The sequence below is a fragment of the Erinaceus europaeus genome, chromosome 1, assembly GCF_950295315.1.
Source record: "Erinaceus europaeus chromosome 1, mEriEur2.1, whole genome shotgun sequence".
Classification (NCBI taxonomy): Eukaryota; Metazoa; Chordata; class Mammalia; order Eulipotyphla; family Erinaceidae; genus Erinaceus; species Erinaceus europaeus.
In genome coordinates this window covers 81973581-81988207 of record NC_080162.1, presented here as the reverse complement: position 1 = coordinate 81988207, position 14627 = coordinate 81973581, and the positions used below count along the sequence as shown (strand labels likewise).

At 52.0% G+C, this 14627-nt stretch overlaps 1 protein-coding gene and 1 long non-coding RNA gene across 2 annotated transcripts in view; one reads left to right on the top strand and one right to left on the bottom strand.

Moving 5' to 3' along the window:
- Positions 1-4021: 4021 nt before the first annotated feature.
- SLC32A1 (solute carrier family 32 member 1) lies at positions 4022-9049 on the bottom strand. Its single transcript, XM_060189946.1, has 2 exons — positions 8134-9049; positions 4022-5928 (listed from the first exon to the last, which is right to left on the bottom strand). The coding sequence occupies exons 1-2, from the start codon at positions 8524-8526 to the stop codon at positions 4741-4743; spliced, it is 1581 nt and encodes a 526-aa protein (XP_060045929.1). The 5' UTR covers positions 8527-9049; the 3' UTR covers positions 4022-4740.
- Positions 9050-9172: 123 nt separating this feature from the next.
- Positions 9173-14627, top strand: part of LOC132541902 (uncharacterized) — a 74459-nt gene continuing 69004 nt past the window's right edge. Inside the window, exon 1 of the long non-coding RNA XR_009553014.1 lies at positions 9173-9526. This is a non-coding gene — a long non-coding RNA (uncharacterized LOC132541902). The remainder of the gene's footprint in view (positions 9527-14627) is intronic.

The following is a 14627-nucleotide window of genomic DNA, read 5'->3' as shown; positions in this document are numbered from 1 at the left end:
AGGGCCCAGGTTCAAGCCCCTGGTCCCCACTTACACTGGGAAGTTTTGTGAGTGGTGAAGCAGTGCCACAGATGTCTCTGTATTTCTTCCTATCACCTTCTTCTCTCTCAATTTCTGGCTGTCTCTATCCAATAAATAAATAAAGCTAACACAGAATTTTTTTAAAAAAGAGGTAGAAACAAAAAAAAATGACTACAATTATGTATACTAATACATGTGTTTCTAAAAGAAATAAGTGGTGTAGTCCAGAGATGGTACAGCAGTAGAGTGAAGGACTTTCAAGCATGAGGTATCTTCAGAGTTTGAGACTTCTGCACCCACACCCATATGTGCCAAAATAATTCTCTCTCTCGATCATAATAAATAGAATGTTTTGAAAAATAAAAAAGAAATAAATGTATGTGAACTTCATTAATGAAAGTGGGAGTAGGTATAGTATTGCTTGTATTTTCATGTGGATATACAAAAAATCAATAACTTAGCTATAAAGAAAGGGGGTAAAGTGGATGGGCATCTATGCAACATTACTACAGGAGGAAACTGGCTGATATAGTAAACCATTGCTGTACAATAATACTTCTGCCCTGGGTCAGAGAGATAATAAGTGGTAGCACATACTTCATTTGGCTGTTAGCCAAATGTGGTCTGAGCAAAAGCTTGTTTGGATTAGACTTCCTTCTTGCACTCCTGCAGTCATCAGAAAAGCATGCCGCCTAGTGGGGATAGACCGCATAATGCTTATGCAAAGAGATTCTCAATCCTGAGGCTCCGAAGTCCCAGGTCCAATCCCCCTGCACCATCATAAACCAGAGCTGAGCTGTTCTTTGGTTAAAAGGGGGGGGGCAGGTAGTGGCACACCTGGTTGAGTGCATACATTACAGTGCACAAGGACTCGGGTTCAAGCTTCTGGTCCCCACCTGCAGGGGGAAAGCTACACATGTGGTGAAGCAGGACTGCAGGTGTCTCTGTTTCTTTCCCTCTCTATCTTCCCCTTCCCTCTCAATTTCTCTCTGTCTCTATCCAATGATAAATAAAAGTATTTTAAAAAATTTTAAAAAGGAAAAGAGAAATGACCACACACACACACACACCCCTAAAGAGTGTGAGAGGAGCATAGAGCAGATCCAAACTCCAGGTGCAACTTGGAACCAGGTCTTTTTGAGAAGTACAAGTCAACTCATAACATCTACCTACTAAGTTTTGAGGGTGTGGCATTGCCAAGAAAACAAAAGGCTGGACTCCAAAATTCTGACTTTTAAAAGTAGCCCCAAAAGTCCCAAACCCGCACCAAGAGGAAGTCAGGTGTGGATGTTGTTCAACTCCAAGGAAGGATAATCTCCAAGATACTCAGAAAATACTAAATAAGGACTCAGAGGGCAAAGCCATTCACAACAGTGGATAGGAGAGTTCTCCCTAAGAAAAAGAGGCAGGGAGCTCTAATCAAGAACACTCTCCACTGCTAAGATTGTGAATTCATAAAGTCCTGCTCAGCATGATTTGATCATTTGGAGGAGCAAAGCAGACCCACCTTGGGTCTCTGCATTGGTGACCCCTCAGTTCCCAGATAATACATCTGTCTAGGTGCTTGTGGGCTGGAGTGCAGAGCCAGGATCAGGACACAAGCTCTGCGGGCAGGAACAGCTGATCTGAGTCTCAGAAGCACACCTAAGGACTGAAGGGAGCAGGTGTAAACCTTGGGGGGACTGAGGTGGATTCCCCTTCTTCTGATTTTGATTCTACAAGAACCATATAGGACCTGTCAGTTTTCTTGACTCAGGCAGTGAAGTCACTGCAGAAAGTTTAGTTCTTTCAATTCCTGTCTGAGTGTGTGTGTGTGTGTGGGGTGGGGGAGGGTAAACAGCATAATGATTATGCAGAGAGACACTCTCATGTCTGAGGCTCTGAAGTTCCAGGTTCAATCCTCTGCACCACCATAAACCAAAGCTGAGCAGTGTTCTGGTAAAAAAACAAAACAAAACAAAACAAAAAAACTATGTCCAATTCTTACCTGTGCGTGGAGGGGGATATAAGGGAGGTGCAGAGGTGGATATATCACCATGATCTCATGAGAATCTGGATATGGGTGCAGGGTTCCCCTGAGGCACCTAGGAGGATGGATGCCACACACACACACACACACACACACACACACACACACACACACACACTACCCCCTACACTCTCGGATCCCCAACCACACAAAGCTTGGAGCAGATCCAGGCAAGTCCAGGGGAGAGGTGGCAGCCCTGCCTGGAGCTGCCTGCTGCCTCACAGGTCCTTTTCCTGATGGGAAGGAAGGAGCTGTTGCAGCGTGATATCCCCACTTCCCCCTGCAGAAGGCTAAGCTTTCTCTGGAGGCTACAGACTGATGGGTCTGACCCAGGGTGGGTGGGCTTGCTGAAAAGCAGTCAGCTGCCTAGTCCCAGGAGGTGGGGGCTGGAAACTGAGGATGCTGCGGTCAGTTCTGGGTCCAGAATATGAGACAACAATGACTACTAAGGGGAGTTAGGTGAATGACTAAGGGTATCTGAAATGGCCTGTTTAAACCTTCAGATTTTGGGGACAGAGAGAACCAGAGTGTCCTCCTCCTCTCCTCCCAATCTGTCTGCAGGACCAGCATGGTTTGAGGTCACCTCTATTCATAGGCAGGCATACACACACACACACACACACACACACACACTCATCAAGACTCACAGGACAACTGAGAAATGTTATGCATGTATAAACTATTGTATTTACTGTCGAATGTAAAACATCGATCCCCCAAAAAAGAAATTTAAAAAATAAAGAAAGACTCACAGGACTCAGCCTTCTTCCACCTGTTTTCACACAAGGGACTCCCAAGGTCTCTCTCTTTTTCTCTTTCTCTTTTTCATACATACATATATACATACATACACACACATTCAAATCCATGTTCTAGAAGCAGTGGGCAGGAAGAAGTGAGTGTGTTCTTGGACATCCCCCCAGTTCTTTTCCCTTACTGGAGCGAACCTGGGAGAATTCGTTTCAAGAGGCCTCTCTACATTGCTAATGGAGACCAGGATCCTCCCAACTAGGTTCCGTCACAGTGAAAGAGAATCCAGGAAACCAACTGGCAGTCCTCTGAGGTCCCGTATCATCGCTGCGAAATCTGACCATAACCCACTCATCCCTGGGTCTGGTGCTTCAAGAGGAATTGCCCCCACCACCACCACCATGGGATCTGCATACAAAGATGATTGGATCTCCCCCGGCAAGCTAAGCAAACACTTTTGTATTGTAAATAGGCTGTATCAGAAAAGGGGGATTCAAATGGCTTTGCAGTTGATTGGAAACTGCTTGATCTCTTCAATGTGAATGTAAACCCCAGCTAGGACTTGAGGAGAGTTCTCCAGCTTAGTCACAGAGTGGAAACACTGAGGGCTCTAAGAAATGTGCGGTCCCCATAGACTTCCTAAAAATCATAGCCTACTGGACAGTCTCTGCAATACTTCACCTGGCTTACTGCTCTCCCCTCTACTAGCCTATTCACTCCAAAAGGGTGGAGCTGAGTTTCTTTCTTGTTGTACCCTACACAATCCTAGATCATACGTACAGTTTATATATTCTGATCTCTTTCTTTCCCTCCCCAATTCTGAGAGAATCCACCAAGTCCTCAGGTGGCTACAACTCCAAGAAAGATAGATTCAAAATTTTGTCCTTGTTCTGGAGGAGAAAGCAGGGAGGGGTAAAACCAGCAAAAACTAAAAGAAAAAAAAAAAAAAGCAGAAACTGCTAGAACAACGGATGCTCCTTCCCCAGAGTCTCCCAAACACCTGGACAGTCTCCTCTTGGTGTGAACCATTTCCCAGGCTCTCAGAAGCTTTTCTGGGACACTTTAAGGGCACCCTCATCTTCTCCACCTTTACCTCATCACCCAGCTGGGTGGTAAACGGTTCCCACTGCCCTGCTCACCCCAAGCCCCACACACACTCACGCTCCACCCCTCCCCCAAGGTGAGTGCCCCGAAAAGGGAAAGCTCGGATCTGACAACGGACACCTTTGTTTCATCTTTATTTGCGGATATAATTATGCACCGCACTCTAAATTAGAGATAGATTTTTTTTCTGTTATACATTTCATCTTATTCACCACGAGCACACCACACGCACAGTAGAACAGTTCCACAACCTGATAAATTGTACAAGATGAGTTTGGATTCCTGAAAACCGGTAGGCAAGACATCCGCCTAAGCTTCTCGCCCAAGAAAATCGCCCATCCGAAATGAATTCCCCAGCCCGCCTCTCCAGCTGCAGGGTAGACATATCTAGGGAATGGGAAGCGCTCTAGCTGGAAATAGCTGGACGCCGCAGATTCCCAGCACTGGATGGCTGTGTAATGTCCCCCGCCCTCCCAAGGTCAAGTTTCTGCGCCTGCGCCCCTTCTCCCTCCCACCCCTTCGGTGACTGGGACCCGAATGTCCGACCCCTACCGGGAAGACTGCTCACAAATGCGCCCCCATATGCCTCCGCGCCCCCCCCCCCCAAAGTCTGGGTGTTGTGGAAAAGAAAAAGACAACGGAAACGCAGACGCGATGGATTAAGGATCCCTACCCCCTCCCACCCACCCCACCCCCACTCCAATTATCGGAAACTAGGAACCCGAGATGTTGAAAGCTCGGCTTTCTCAAGCGCGGCGGCAGGGCGCACAGGGCTGAGGCGGGGGGAGGAGGGTGGAGGGAGGGGCGTGGGGTGGGGGGCTCAGAGAGCGGGCCCCCTAGTCCTCCGCGTTGGTTCGGTAGGCCTCGATGAGCCCCTCGAGCGAGTGCACGAAGCCGGACACGCTGCAGATGCCGCCGATGACGAAGATGGCCACGTCGAAGAAGACCTGGTGCCACAGCAGCTTGCGCCAGAGCAGACGCAGGTGGAAGAGGCTGGGCAGCAGGAAGCAGAGGCCGGCGCCTGTGAGGCTGCCGGTGAGGCCCATGAGCAGCGCGAAGTGGGGCACGTAAATGGCCATGAGCAGCGTGAAGACCACCAGGGCGCAGCGCAGGGTCAGCCCCCACGACTTGAGGCGCCCGTCGCCGCCGTAGCAGGCGGGGAAGAAGGCGCGGGCGCCCTCCTGGAAAAGCGACTTCTCCAGCACCTCCACGGCCGCGAAGAACGGCAGCGGGTAGGACAGCAGCGCCTTGGCCACCAGGAAGATGTTGACCACGGCGCGGATGGAGCCGGGCAGGTTATCCGTGATGACCTCCTTGGTGTCGTCGGCCCAGGTGAGGTAGGCGACAAGGGCGAAGAGGCCTTTGAGCACGCAAGCAGCGATGTGCGTCCAGTTCATCATGCAGTGGAACTCGCTGGGCCGCTGCATGTTGCCCTCCAGGGAAGGCAGAAAGATCTGCGAGGTGTAGCTGAACACGATGATGCCAATGGAGATGGGAAACTTCTTGACGTCGATGTAGAACTTGACTTTCTCCCAAGCCCAGTCGCGGGCCCGCGACAGGCAGTAGGCGATGACTAGGATGTTGATGACGAAGTGGGCCAAGGTGCACAGCAGGCTGAACTTGGACACGGCCTTGAGGTTCTTGAGGAAGGCGCAGGGCAGTAGCACGGCCGTAGCGATGATGGACCAGGACTTCTGCGACACGGGCAGCCCGGGGAAGCTATTGTACATGAGGTTGCCGCTTACCACCACGTACAGGATGCAGGTCATCACCAGCTCGATGATCTGCGCCACGTTCACCACGCGGCCGCCCAGTGTGGGGAAGCGGGGGGCGCAGCACGCGTTGGCGATGGCCACGTACGAGTCCCGCACGCGCACCACCTCACCGTCCTCGTTCTCCTCGTACAGGCAGGCGATGAGGATCTTGCCGGTGTAGCAGCACACCACGGCGGCGAAGATGATGAGGAACAAGCCCAGGTAACCGCCGTGCAGGATGGCATAGGGCAGGCCCAGCACAAACATTCCCTGCGGGAGCAGAAGCAACCAGACTTGCGCTCAGCTGCCGCGGCCTCTTCAGGCTTCAGCCTGAAGGGGGCGCTAAGGAGTGAGAGCTGCGTCTCAGCCGCTGGGAGGTGCTGCGGGAAAGGGGGCGGCGGGAGGTGGAATGGGGAATCTGTGTATTGAGTCAGAGATCGGAAGGTGGGTGTTTGCGGACTGAAGGGTGTCGATGCACAAGGACGTGGGTTCAGGACCTCAGCCCCCACCTGCGGGGAGGGGGAAGGGAAGCTTCAGGAGTGGTGAAACAATGTTGTAGTTCTCTCTCTCTTTGTGTCTCCCCCTTTATCTTGATTTCTCTATCTCTATTCGATGAATAAATAAATAAATATAAAAGAACATGAAGGGGAGGTGTTTTGGAGGCTGAGAGGCAGGAAGAGTTACGCTGTGTGGTTCTGGATGACAGGGAGGAGGGGGTGAGGCCGGAAAAGAAAATGAGAGGAAGGTTGAGAGAGGTCTGGGTCTGAGCTATTTAGGAATAGGGCACACCAGAGCTAAGACGGAAGTGGAGTGGAGTGCAGAGAAGCTAATTAGGGAAATGTGCCCCCCCCCCAGGGCAAAACTAAAGACAACGAGAAAGGAAGAGGGGTTGAGTGTGGGGTGAAACACAACTAGGCAAGAACAGAGTGGATAGGGAGGAGGAGGGAGAAGTGGTGCTTGCAAAGGTTTTTATTTTTATTTTATTTTTTAGGGGGGTGGAAGTAGAGAATTTCAGGGGGCAGTCCAGAATAGAGTTGGACAGACCCAACTAGCCAGCCCTAAAACAGGGGGCTAAATGAGAGTAGTGAGGGAAGCAAATCCCAGCGATTGGGAAGAACACCAATGCTGCCTTACTCGCGAAAATAAGTAGGCATCCACGAGCAGAAGCTGCAGTGGGCTGATGACAGAGCTGTGGAAGAAGGGTTTAGAATTCACTCGGGAAAGAAAACAACGAAATTCAGGGTACCTGAGAGATACAGCCCTCCAGCCCACTCCCTCTGGCCTCCCTCAGGGCCCACAGAACGGAGCCTTCAAGGATGTTCAGGCGAAGGCAAAGTCCCCTTTGCCGGGCCTCCAGGGCAGATACACAGGCTGAATACACAGGCAAACAGGAAACCCACATTTTGTGCACAAGGATCGGGGCCTGCGTGGCGCCAAGGGACCGAGCCGCAGGATTCTTGGGGAACCTGGGGGCTGAGGTCTTCTAAATCCCCGAGAGCTGCACCAGCCCGCTTCCACCAGTTCCGGGGGTCGTTGTGCGGAGTCCAAAGCAGCTCCCAGTGGAGTACTGCGCCGCCTGGTGGGGAGCAGGGAGCTGAGAGCTGGGGTGAACGGGTGGACCCAGAGATGGCTGTAAGCCTCTAGAGGCGACTTCCGAGGTCACTCGCAGAGGAACTGCTCGCCCCTGCGATGTAGCCGGGATTTCCAGCCAGAATGGTGAAATCTGTGCACAGGTAGCACTGAGGGACCGCAGGTCCTCTCTCAATCTCCCTCTGTGTGTGTGTGTGTGTGTGTGTGTGTGTGTGTGTGTGTGTGTGTGTGCTGCATGTCCCCAACAGGACTGCATCTGATTGCCTGTATGTCTGTATGTGTGAGGTGTGAGTGTGAGCACGTTCTGTATGTACAGGTATGTGTTTCGTTGTGTGTGGGTGTAAGAAGCTGTATTTGAAGATAATCCTGTTAATAAATACATGTCGTGTGTACCTATGCCCACGTTTCTTCCTAGGGGAGGGCTCTGAGGTCTGTGTGCCTGGCTGGGTATCTCTGCGTGTCTTGGGGGAGGAGATTCCCTGCTCAGCGATTTCTCTCTCTTCCTTCCATCAGAAAAAGCAGTCTTTGACTCCATTCCCGAGTCTCAACGACATCGTTTCTTCCAGCCCTGGAATTTCTTTCTCCCTCTTTCCCTTCCCTCGACACCCACCCCTTTTCCCCCTTTCCCTTGCTTTTGCGGGGCCTCGGGGTTATGCCTGGGAGCAAATCTCCGCGCCGCGGTCCTGCGGTGTGGGTGGCAGGAGGGAGGGAGAAAGAGAGGGACTGCAGATCCCGGTGGGAGGCGCCGCCTGCGGGCGTCGACGGGTCCGTGGGCTGGGGGGGGGGAGTGTGGGGAGAAACCCGGGGTCTGGGAGGGGGGCTTGGCTGGCTGGGGCAGCCTGGCGCCCTCAGCAGGGGCGGGCAGGGTGAAGAACCCGCGCTCACCTGGATGGCGTTGGTCACGTTCCATCCCGCCTCCCACGCGGTGATCTTGGGCTTGTCTTGTCCCCCGAACTCGCCGCCCGCCCCCAAGGCCTGGTCCTTGGAGGCCGAGGGTGGTAGGGGCGCGCCGCCGCCGCGCTGATAGTGGATGTCGCCTTCGACGGGAGGCTCTGCGCCCTCGTCCCCCCCGGGCTCCCCCTCGGCCTTCAGGATATCCATCTGCAGGCCCTGCCGGTGCTCAAAGTCCAGGTCGTCGCAATGCGCGAAGCCCACCGCCTCCTCATCCGTGGCCGCCTGGAAGCCCATCCTGGCAAACATGCCGCTCACCTTGGCCTGGGACTTGTTGGACACGGACGTGGCCACATTGGTCAGCTTACTGCGGAGCAGGGTGGTCATGGTGGCGGCAGGGGGCCCCGGGGACAGGACCGAGTGTCTGGGGGCCCGGGGAGCGCGCAGCCAGGCGGGGAGGCCGGGGTAGGGGGGCACGAAGCCGCTAGCTCGGCTGGCTTTCCCAGCGGCGCCCCCGGGCGCTCTGGCTCATGACCCTCACGGCGGGCTTCGGGGGGTTCGCCCGGGTCCCGGCGGGAGGGCGCGGGGCTGGCGGAGCGGCTGCGTCGGCGGGTGCACTGCGGAGCTGCGGTGGGGCGCGGGCTGCGGGCTAGGCTGCGGAGGGCGGCGGCGGCGTCAGAGCTGCTGCGCGGAGCTGGCGCGGCGCCCCCTCCCGCGCGTTGCCCAGTGCGCTCCCGCCCCTCGGAATCAGGCGGGGAAGGGGGGGGTGTGTGGAGGAAAGGGAACCTCCAGAGGCAGGGGGTGTGAGGAGGGGGGCTAGGAGAAGCCAACGGGTGCAGAGGAACCCGGGGGGATGGAGAGGAGGGAAGAAGGGGGCCCTAGGGAAGGCGGCGGGAGGGAGCCCGCGGAGGACCCGGCTGGCGGGGCAGGGTGGGGGCTGCAGTGCTGCATTTCTCGGGGAGGTGCTAAACTCAAATCCTGGCCCTGCCCACTCCACCATTGCACTGAGGTAGGGAGGGAGGGGGACGGAGCGGACCTATTCTCGCGGTCCTTGGTCCCCAACCTCCAACCCCCCTTCTCCTTCAGACGTTAGTTTCCAGAAGATCTGGCCCGGGATTGGTGTAGGCGCCCAGAAAGGGAGCAGGATAGGTTTGAGGGTGCAGGCCGTCTGGGCGGCAATCTGTCGTTCCGGCACCCACCATCTACTTGCACTTAAACCTGGTAGCGAACCCCCAGGGAGGCAGAAGCTGCCGGCGTGAACTGCGCTGCAGATTGCTCAGCGCCGGCCTCGGCCTCTAGGCCCGTCCAGGAACGCCACGACGAAAGCGATTCTGCGGACTGTTCATGCTCACCGCTCTTCAAATTGCGTGCAGAATGGAGATGAAAGGTTGGCGTTTTGCTTTCTTTTCGTTCAAGGAGAGTGAGGGGGTGCCTGGAAGGAGGCAGGACTTGGTGAAGCCACCTTTGGACGGCCTGGTGCCCTGGCCGCAGCGGGCAGGGCTCGCGTCCTGCGCAGAGTAAAGGGCTCGCAGCCGGCCTGAGGCCGGGGGAGCTGCAGTACATTCGTGCAGTTGCCCCTGAGTAGGGGCACTTGTGTATGCAAGAGGAAGCGAGAGAGCGAGAAAGCGGGAGATCTAGAGACAAAGACCCACTCTGCTGCCACTCCAGATACTACTGCTGGAGGAATCTAAGAGGTCTTCCAGAGTGGGACTTGAAAACTGTGTATCTTTTATAGAGGACGGTTTTTGTGTGAATTCAAGCTCAAGGATGCGATGCTTGTGTCACTGCGTGTGTTGGCGTGTTCTCAAATGGGCTCCCTGCGTGTGTCTCACTGCAGTTCTGTCTCCCTGCAGGTGCGCACCTGCGAATCAGTCCCTCACTCCCTGCTTGTTCCTAGCTGGGCTCTCACACTAAGCTGGAAGCCATCTAACTACCTGGTAGTGCTGGCTGCGGTAACTGGGGGTATAGACCAGGGAAGAGAAACGGGAAGGGGAGGAGGTCCTCCTTTCTCTGAGAACCCTAATCTTCTCTCCTCCTGCACTATTTCTAAATTAGCTTATGCCAGTGCACAAGTAGGGCGGCCTGAGGGCTTTGACCAGGGAGTTGGAACTGCTGGGGCAAGACAGGCTTCCCTCCTGCGCCCTCCCCCAGGCCTCACAGACCCCCAGCTCACTGCACTCGGGAAGGCTGCGCCACACTGGACAGAGGTGTTCCTAGTCCCTCCAGGGGCCACCCCCTCCAGAGCACCCCAGCCTGCCTAAAACCTTTCTCCTAACCTGAAGAGCCCCACACCTCAGCTGCTATGAGAGGGGGGAAAAATCCAGCCTGTCTGAGCATTCCACCAAACACAGATACTCAGAATAATGGTGAAACTCAGAACAAAGACAGAACAGAGATCTCTCCTTCCCAAGCACAGTCCCTCTCCTCCACAGAGCCTCTGAACAGGACTGATCTCCTATGTATGAGGTTTGCCTCAGAGACCCTCCTGGACCCCAGATCCCCATGCTGAGAGAGCCTTTCCTCTGCAGATTCCAATAGACAAAGATCTCTATCTCCTAATCTTAATTTCCACTCTCTCCCCTTCAGTTATTTTTTAAAAATATTTTCTTTATTTTCTATTCCCTTTTGTTGCCCTTGTTGTTTTATTGTTGTTGTAGTTATTATTGTTGTCATTGATGTCATTGTTGTTGGATAGGACAGAGAGAAATGGAGAGAGGAGGGGAAGAGAAAGAGGGGGAGAGAAAAATAGACACCTGCAGACCTGCTTCACCGTCTGTGAAGTGACTCCTCTGCAGGTGGGGAGCTGGGGGCTCGAACCGGGTTCCTTAAGCAGGTCCTTACACTTCGTGCCATGTGCACTTAACCCGCTGCACTACCACCAGACCCCTGAGAGTCCAATTTTTTATCCACTGCACCACCTCCCAGGCCATTCCTGCTGAAGTTTTTTTTTAATATTTTTTATCATCTTTATTTATTTGATAGAGACAGCCAGAAATCAAGAGGGAAAGAGGAGGTAGAGAGGAGAGAGACAGAGAGACACTTGCAGCCATGCTTCACCACTCATGAAGCTTCCCCTCTGCAGGTGGGGACCAGGGGCTTGAACCCAGGTCCTTGTGCACTGAAATGTGTGTGCTTAACCAGATGTGCCACCACCTGGCCCCCTGAAGTTCTTTTTTTAAAAACTATTTATTTATTCCCTTTTGTTGCCCTTGTTGTTTTACTGTTGTAGTTATTGTTATTGTTATTGATGTCATCATTGTTGGATAGGACAGAGAGAAATGGAGAGAGGAGGGGAAGACAGAGAGGGGGAGAGAAAGATAGACACCTGCAGAACTGCTTCACCGCTTGTGAAGCAACTCCCTTGCAGGTGGGGAGCTGGGGGCTTGAACCGGGATCCTTATGCCCATCCTTGCGCTTTGTGCCAAGTGTGCTTAACCCACTGCGCTACTGCCCAACTCCCCCCTGGTGAAGTTCTTTAGGCTCACATGAGATAATCTAGGCAGAAACAAAGATTGTTTTTATTGTCCCTTGTGCCTCCTAGACACCAGACTTGAATAAGACTATTGATTCTTTGGCAAAGACTCAATGATGACTACCTATCAGTTGATCACTGTCAGTTCATGTGTGGATTTTCTCCAGGTTCAAAGTGTCCACCCTCCCTTACCTGGCCCCATATTATATCCACTGCTGTAGGCCCCAAGGTGTGTTATAAAGCTTTTTCATTAGTGAGAAATGAGGTCACTCATCCATACAGGAAATCTTCCTACAGCCTTACCCTCCATATGATTCTTACCTTACTGTTTTGTGAATTGTCAAGATTACCCTAGCATGGTCCTCTCTGTGTTCTCCAGTACAATTCTTGGGTCTGAGAGAGATCTCAGAGAGATTCAGCCCTTTCTGCAATGCCCAAACCACTCCCCAAAACATGCCAACACTTTGGCCTTTGTTGTATAGATGAGCAAAGCCAAGCCCTGCTGTGAGGTGTCCAGCTCAGGGTCATACAGAGTTCAGGGTAAAATCAGAGTAGAGAACTAGAAGATAGTATAATGATTAGACAAAAGATTTTCATGCCTGAGGTTTTGCTATCTCAGGTTCAGTCTTTGGTATCAGCATAAGCCAGAATTGAGCAGTGTTTTGGTAAATAAAACAAAATAAATAAACAAAAGCAAAGTAGAACTCAGGAGTCTATGACCTCTTCTTGTCCTTCCATCCCCTCTGTTGTTTCGTGGCATTTAATCACCACATGTCAAAAAAGATGAAATTCAAAATCAGATTCCAGTGCTTGAGGCTATAATTACATGTCTGCAGTTGCAAGAGAAGTGCCTCTGTTTCCTTCTTTTTCTGCCGTTTGCAACAAATACCTCTTCGTAAGCAGAAGGCTGATGTGGCAAGTTCCCCAGAAGCCTGCCCCTTCCTGAAAGATACTGCTCCATCATGTACTAACTGTGTGATATTGGGACTAGTTACTTAACTTCCCTTAGCATACATATCCTCATCACTGAAATGTGAAAATATTAATAGCTGCCTTATTAGTTCTCACAGAGTTCTCAACAATACTCACTGAATGCTTGTTTATAAAATAAGCTGACTTGGAGGGGAAGGGCTGAAGGGAGAGGGCAGAGAGCAAGGAACCCAGCAGGCAAACCCAGGAGATCACCAGGACAACCTGCATAGCTGGTAATGAAGTTGGGCTGTCCTCTAGTGAAGCCATCAACCTCCAAATTCTTGGAACAGCTCCTCTAGGGGCACCCTCTTGAGAGGAATTTGCAGCAGGTTGGCCCCCTGAGTTGAAACACAAGATACACACACAAATGACAAACCAACTGACAGATGCACAAAGAAATGAGGACCAGCACATAGACTCAAGTGCACTGACAGATTGACAGAGCAACACACAGGTCAAGGAAGGGCTGGCATACACAGACATGTAAGATTTGTGCCAAGACTGCCTGCCACACAAAAGAAACCAGGAAAGACACTCACAGATCCGTTCCCATGCACAGTGTCACCCAGATAACAGGTTCAGACATACAGCAAAACAAGGACAGGCAGACACATGGGGAATCACACACACATGCTGACAGAATCTGCACATGAGAACTCAGACATACATGCGAACACACACACACACACACACACACACACACACACACACACTGAGGCCAGTAGTCAAGCATCAATATTTCTGCATGATCACTGAAGGGCAAAAGGAGAGAGAACAAAGGGAAAGAAAGGGGCAGAAGAAATGCAAAACGGAGCATGCTGAAAAAGGGCAGCAGGGAGACAGAGTAGGGCATGCCAAGCAGAGATGCCAGCCAGCAGAGCTCAAAAGAGGCAGAGGGAGCACAGTTTTATTTTCAAGGCCATTGCCAGAATCCAAATCTGTGATGAATAAGTGAGGAAGGGGGACAGGTGAAGCAAGAGCTGTCCATCCTGAGAGTGAGAGTAGAGGCTTTTCACACAGGCCCACACGAGATCCACTGTCTTGGGGGAATCTGGGTTTCCTGATAAAAGTGGATGAGGGGCTACTACCAAACCCCAAGAGGGCTACCATCAAATACCAAACTATATTCTTTTTTAAAATTAAATATTTATTTATTCCCTTTAGTTGCCCTTGTTTTATTGTTGTAGTTATTGTTGTTGATGATGTCATCATTGTTAAATAGGACAGAGAGAGGAGGGGAAGACAGAGAGGGGGAGAGAAAGATAGACACTGCCTGTGAAGCGATTCCCCTGCAGGTGGGGAGCTGGGGGCTCGAACCGGGATCCTTATGCTGTTCTTTGTGCTTTGTGCCACCTGTGCTTAACCTGCTGCACTAATGCCCGACTCCCTCAAACTATATTCTTGACCCATCCTGCATCCTAGACCCAAGTGTAATGCATACCCCTTTTTCAAGAGGACATCACTCCTCTCTCTCTTTCTTTTCATATATATATATATAGTACCTAAGGGGTTAAGCACCTAACTAATAGAGACCCGTTTGGAGGAATAACTAGGGTTAAATAAAGCTGGGCTTATCTCCCAGAGCAGACAGCCACATGGGGGGTGGGGCATGGAGCCCTTGAATTAATGGGCTGGAAAGGCAGTATCATGAGCATCATTTCGGGGCTGAATGATCACAGACAGACCCTCCTTCCTTTTCCAGAGCAGGCTCTGTCTGTGTGCTTTTTCCTGCTGAGGGGACAGGTTCTGGCTTTATATATCATCCTCCCTTCCTCCCAGCTGAAACACTGGTGAGTTTCTCTGCAGCTGGAATGCCATGTTCATCTTGCCTCAAATCAGATACCATTTCCTGATGCTGTGTCTGTGGATACATGGGAGGAGAGGGCAGCATGGCTCAGGGCTCCAAGTGGGTACCATGTGCATGGAACAGAGATTCAGACTTCTCTGTATTTGGTGGGACTTTCAGGGGGGTACGGGTGCTGTCTTTGTTAGTACAAGGAGAAACACATTAAAATACATTAGTGACTGGAAATATTAATAATTG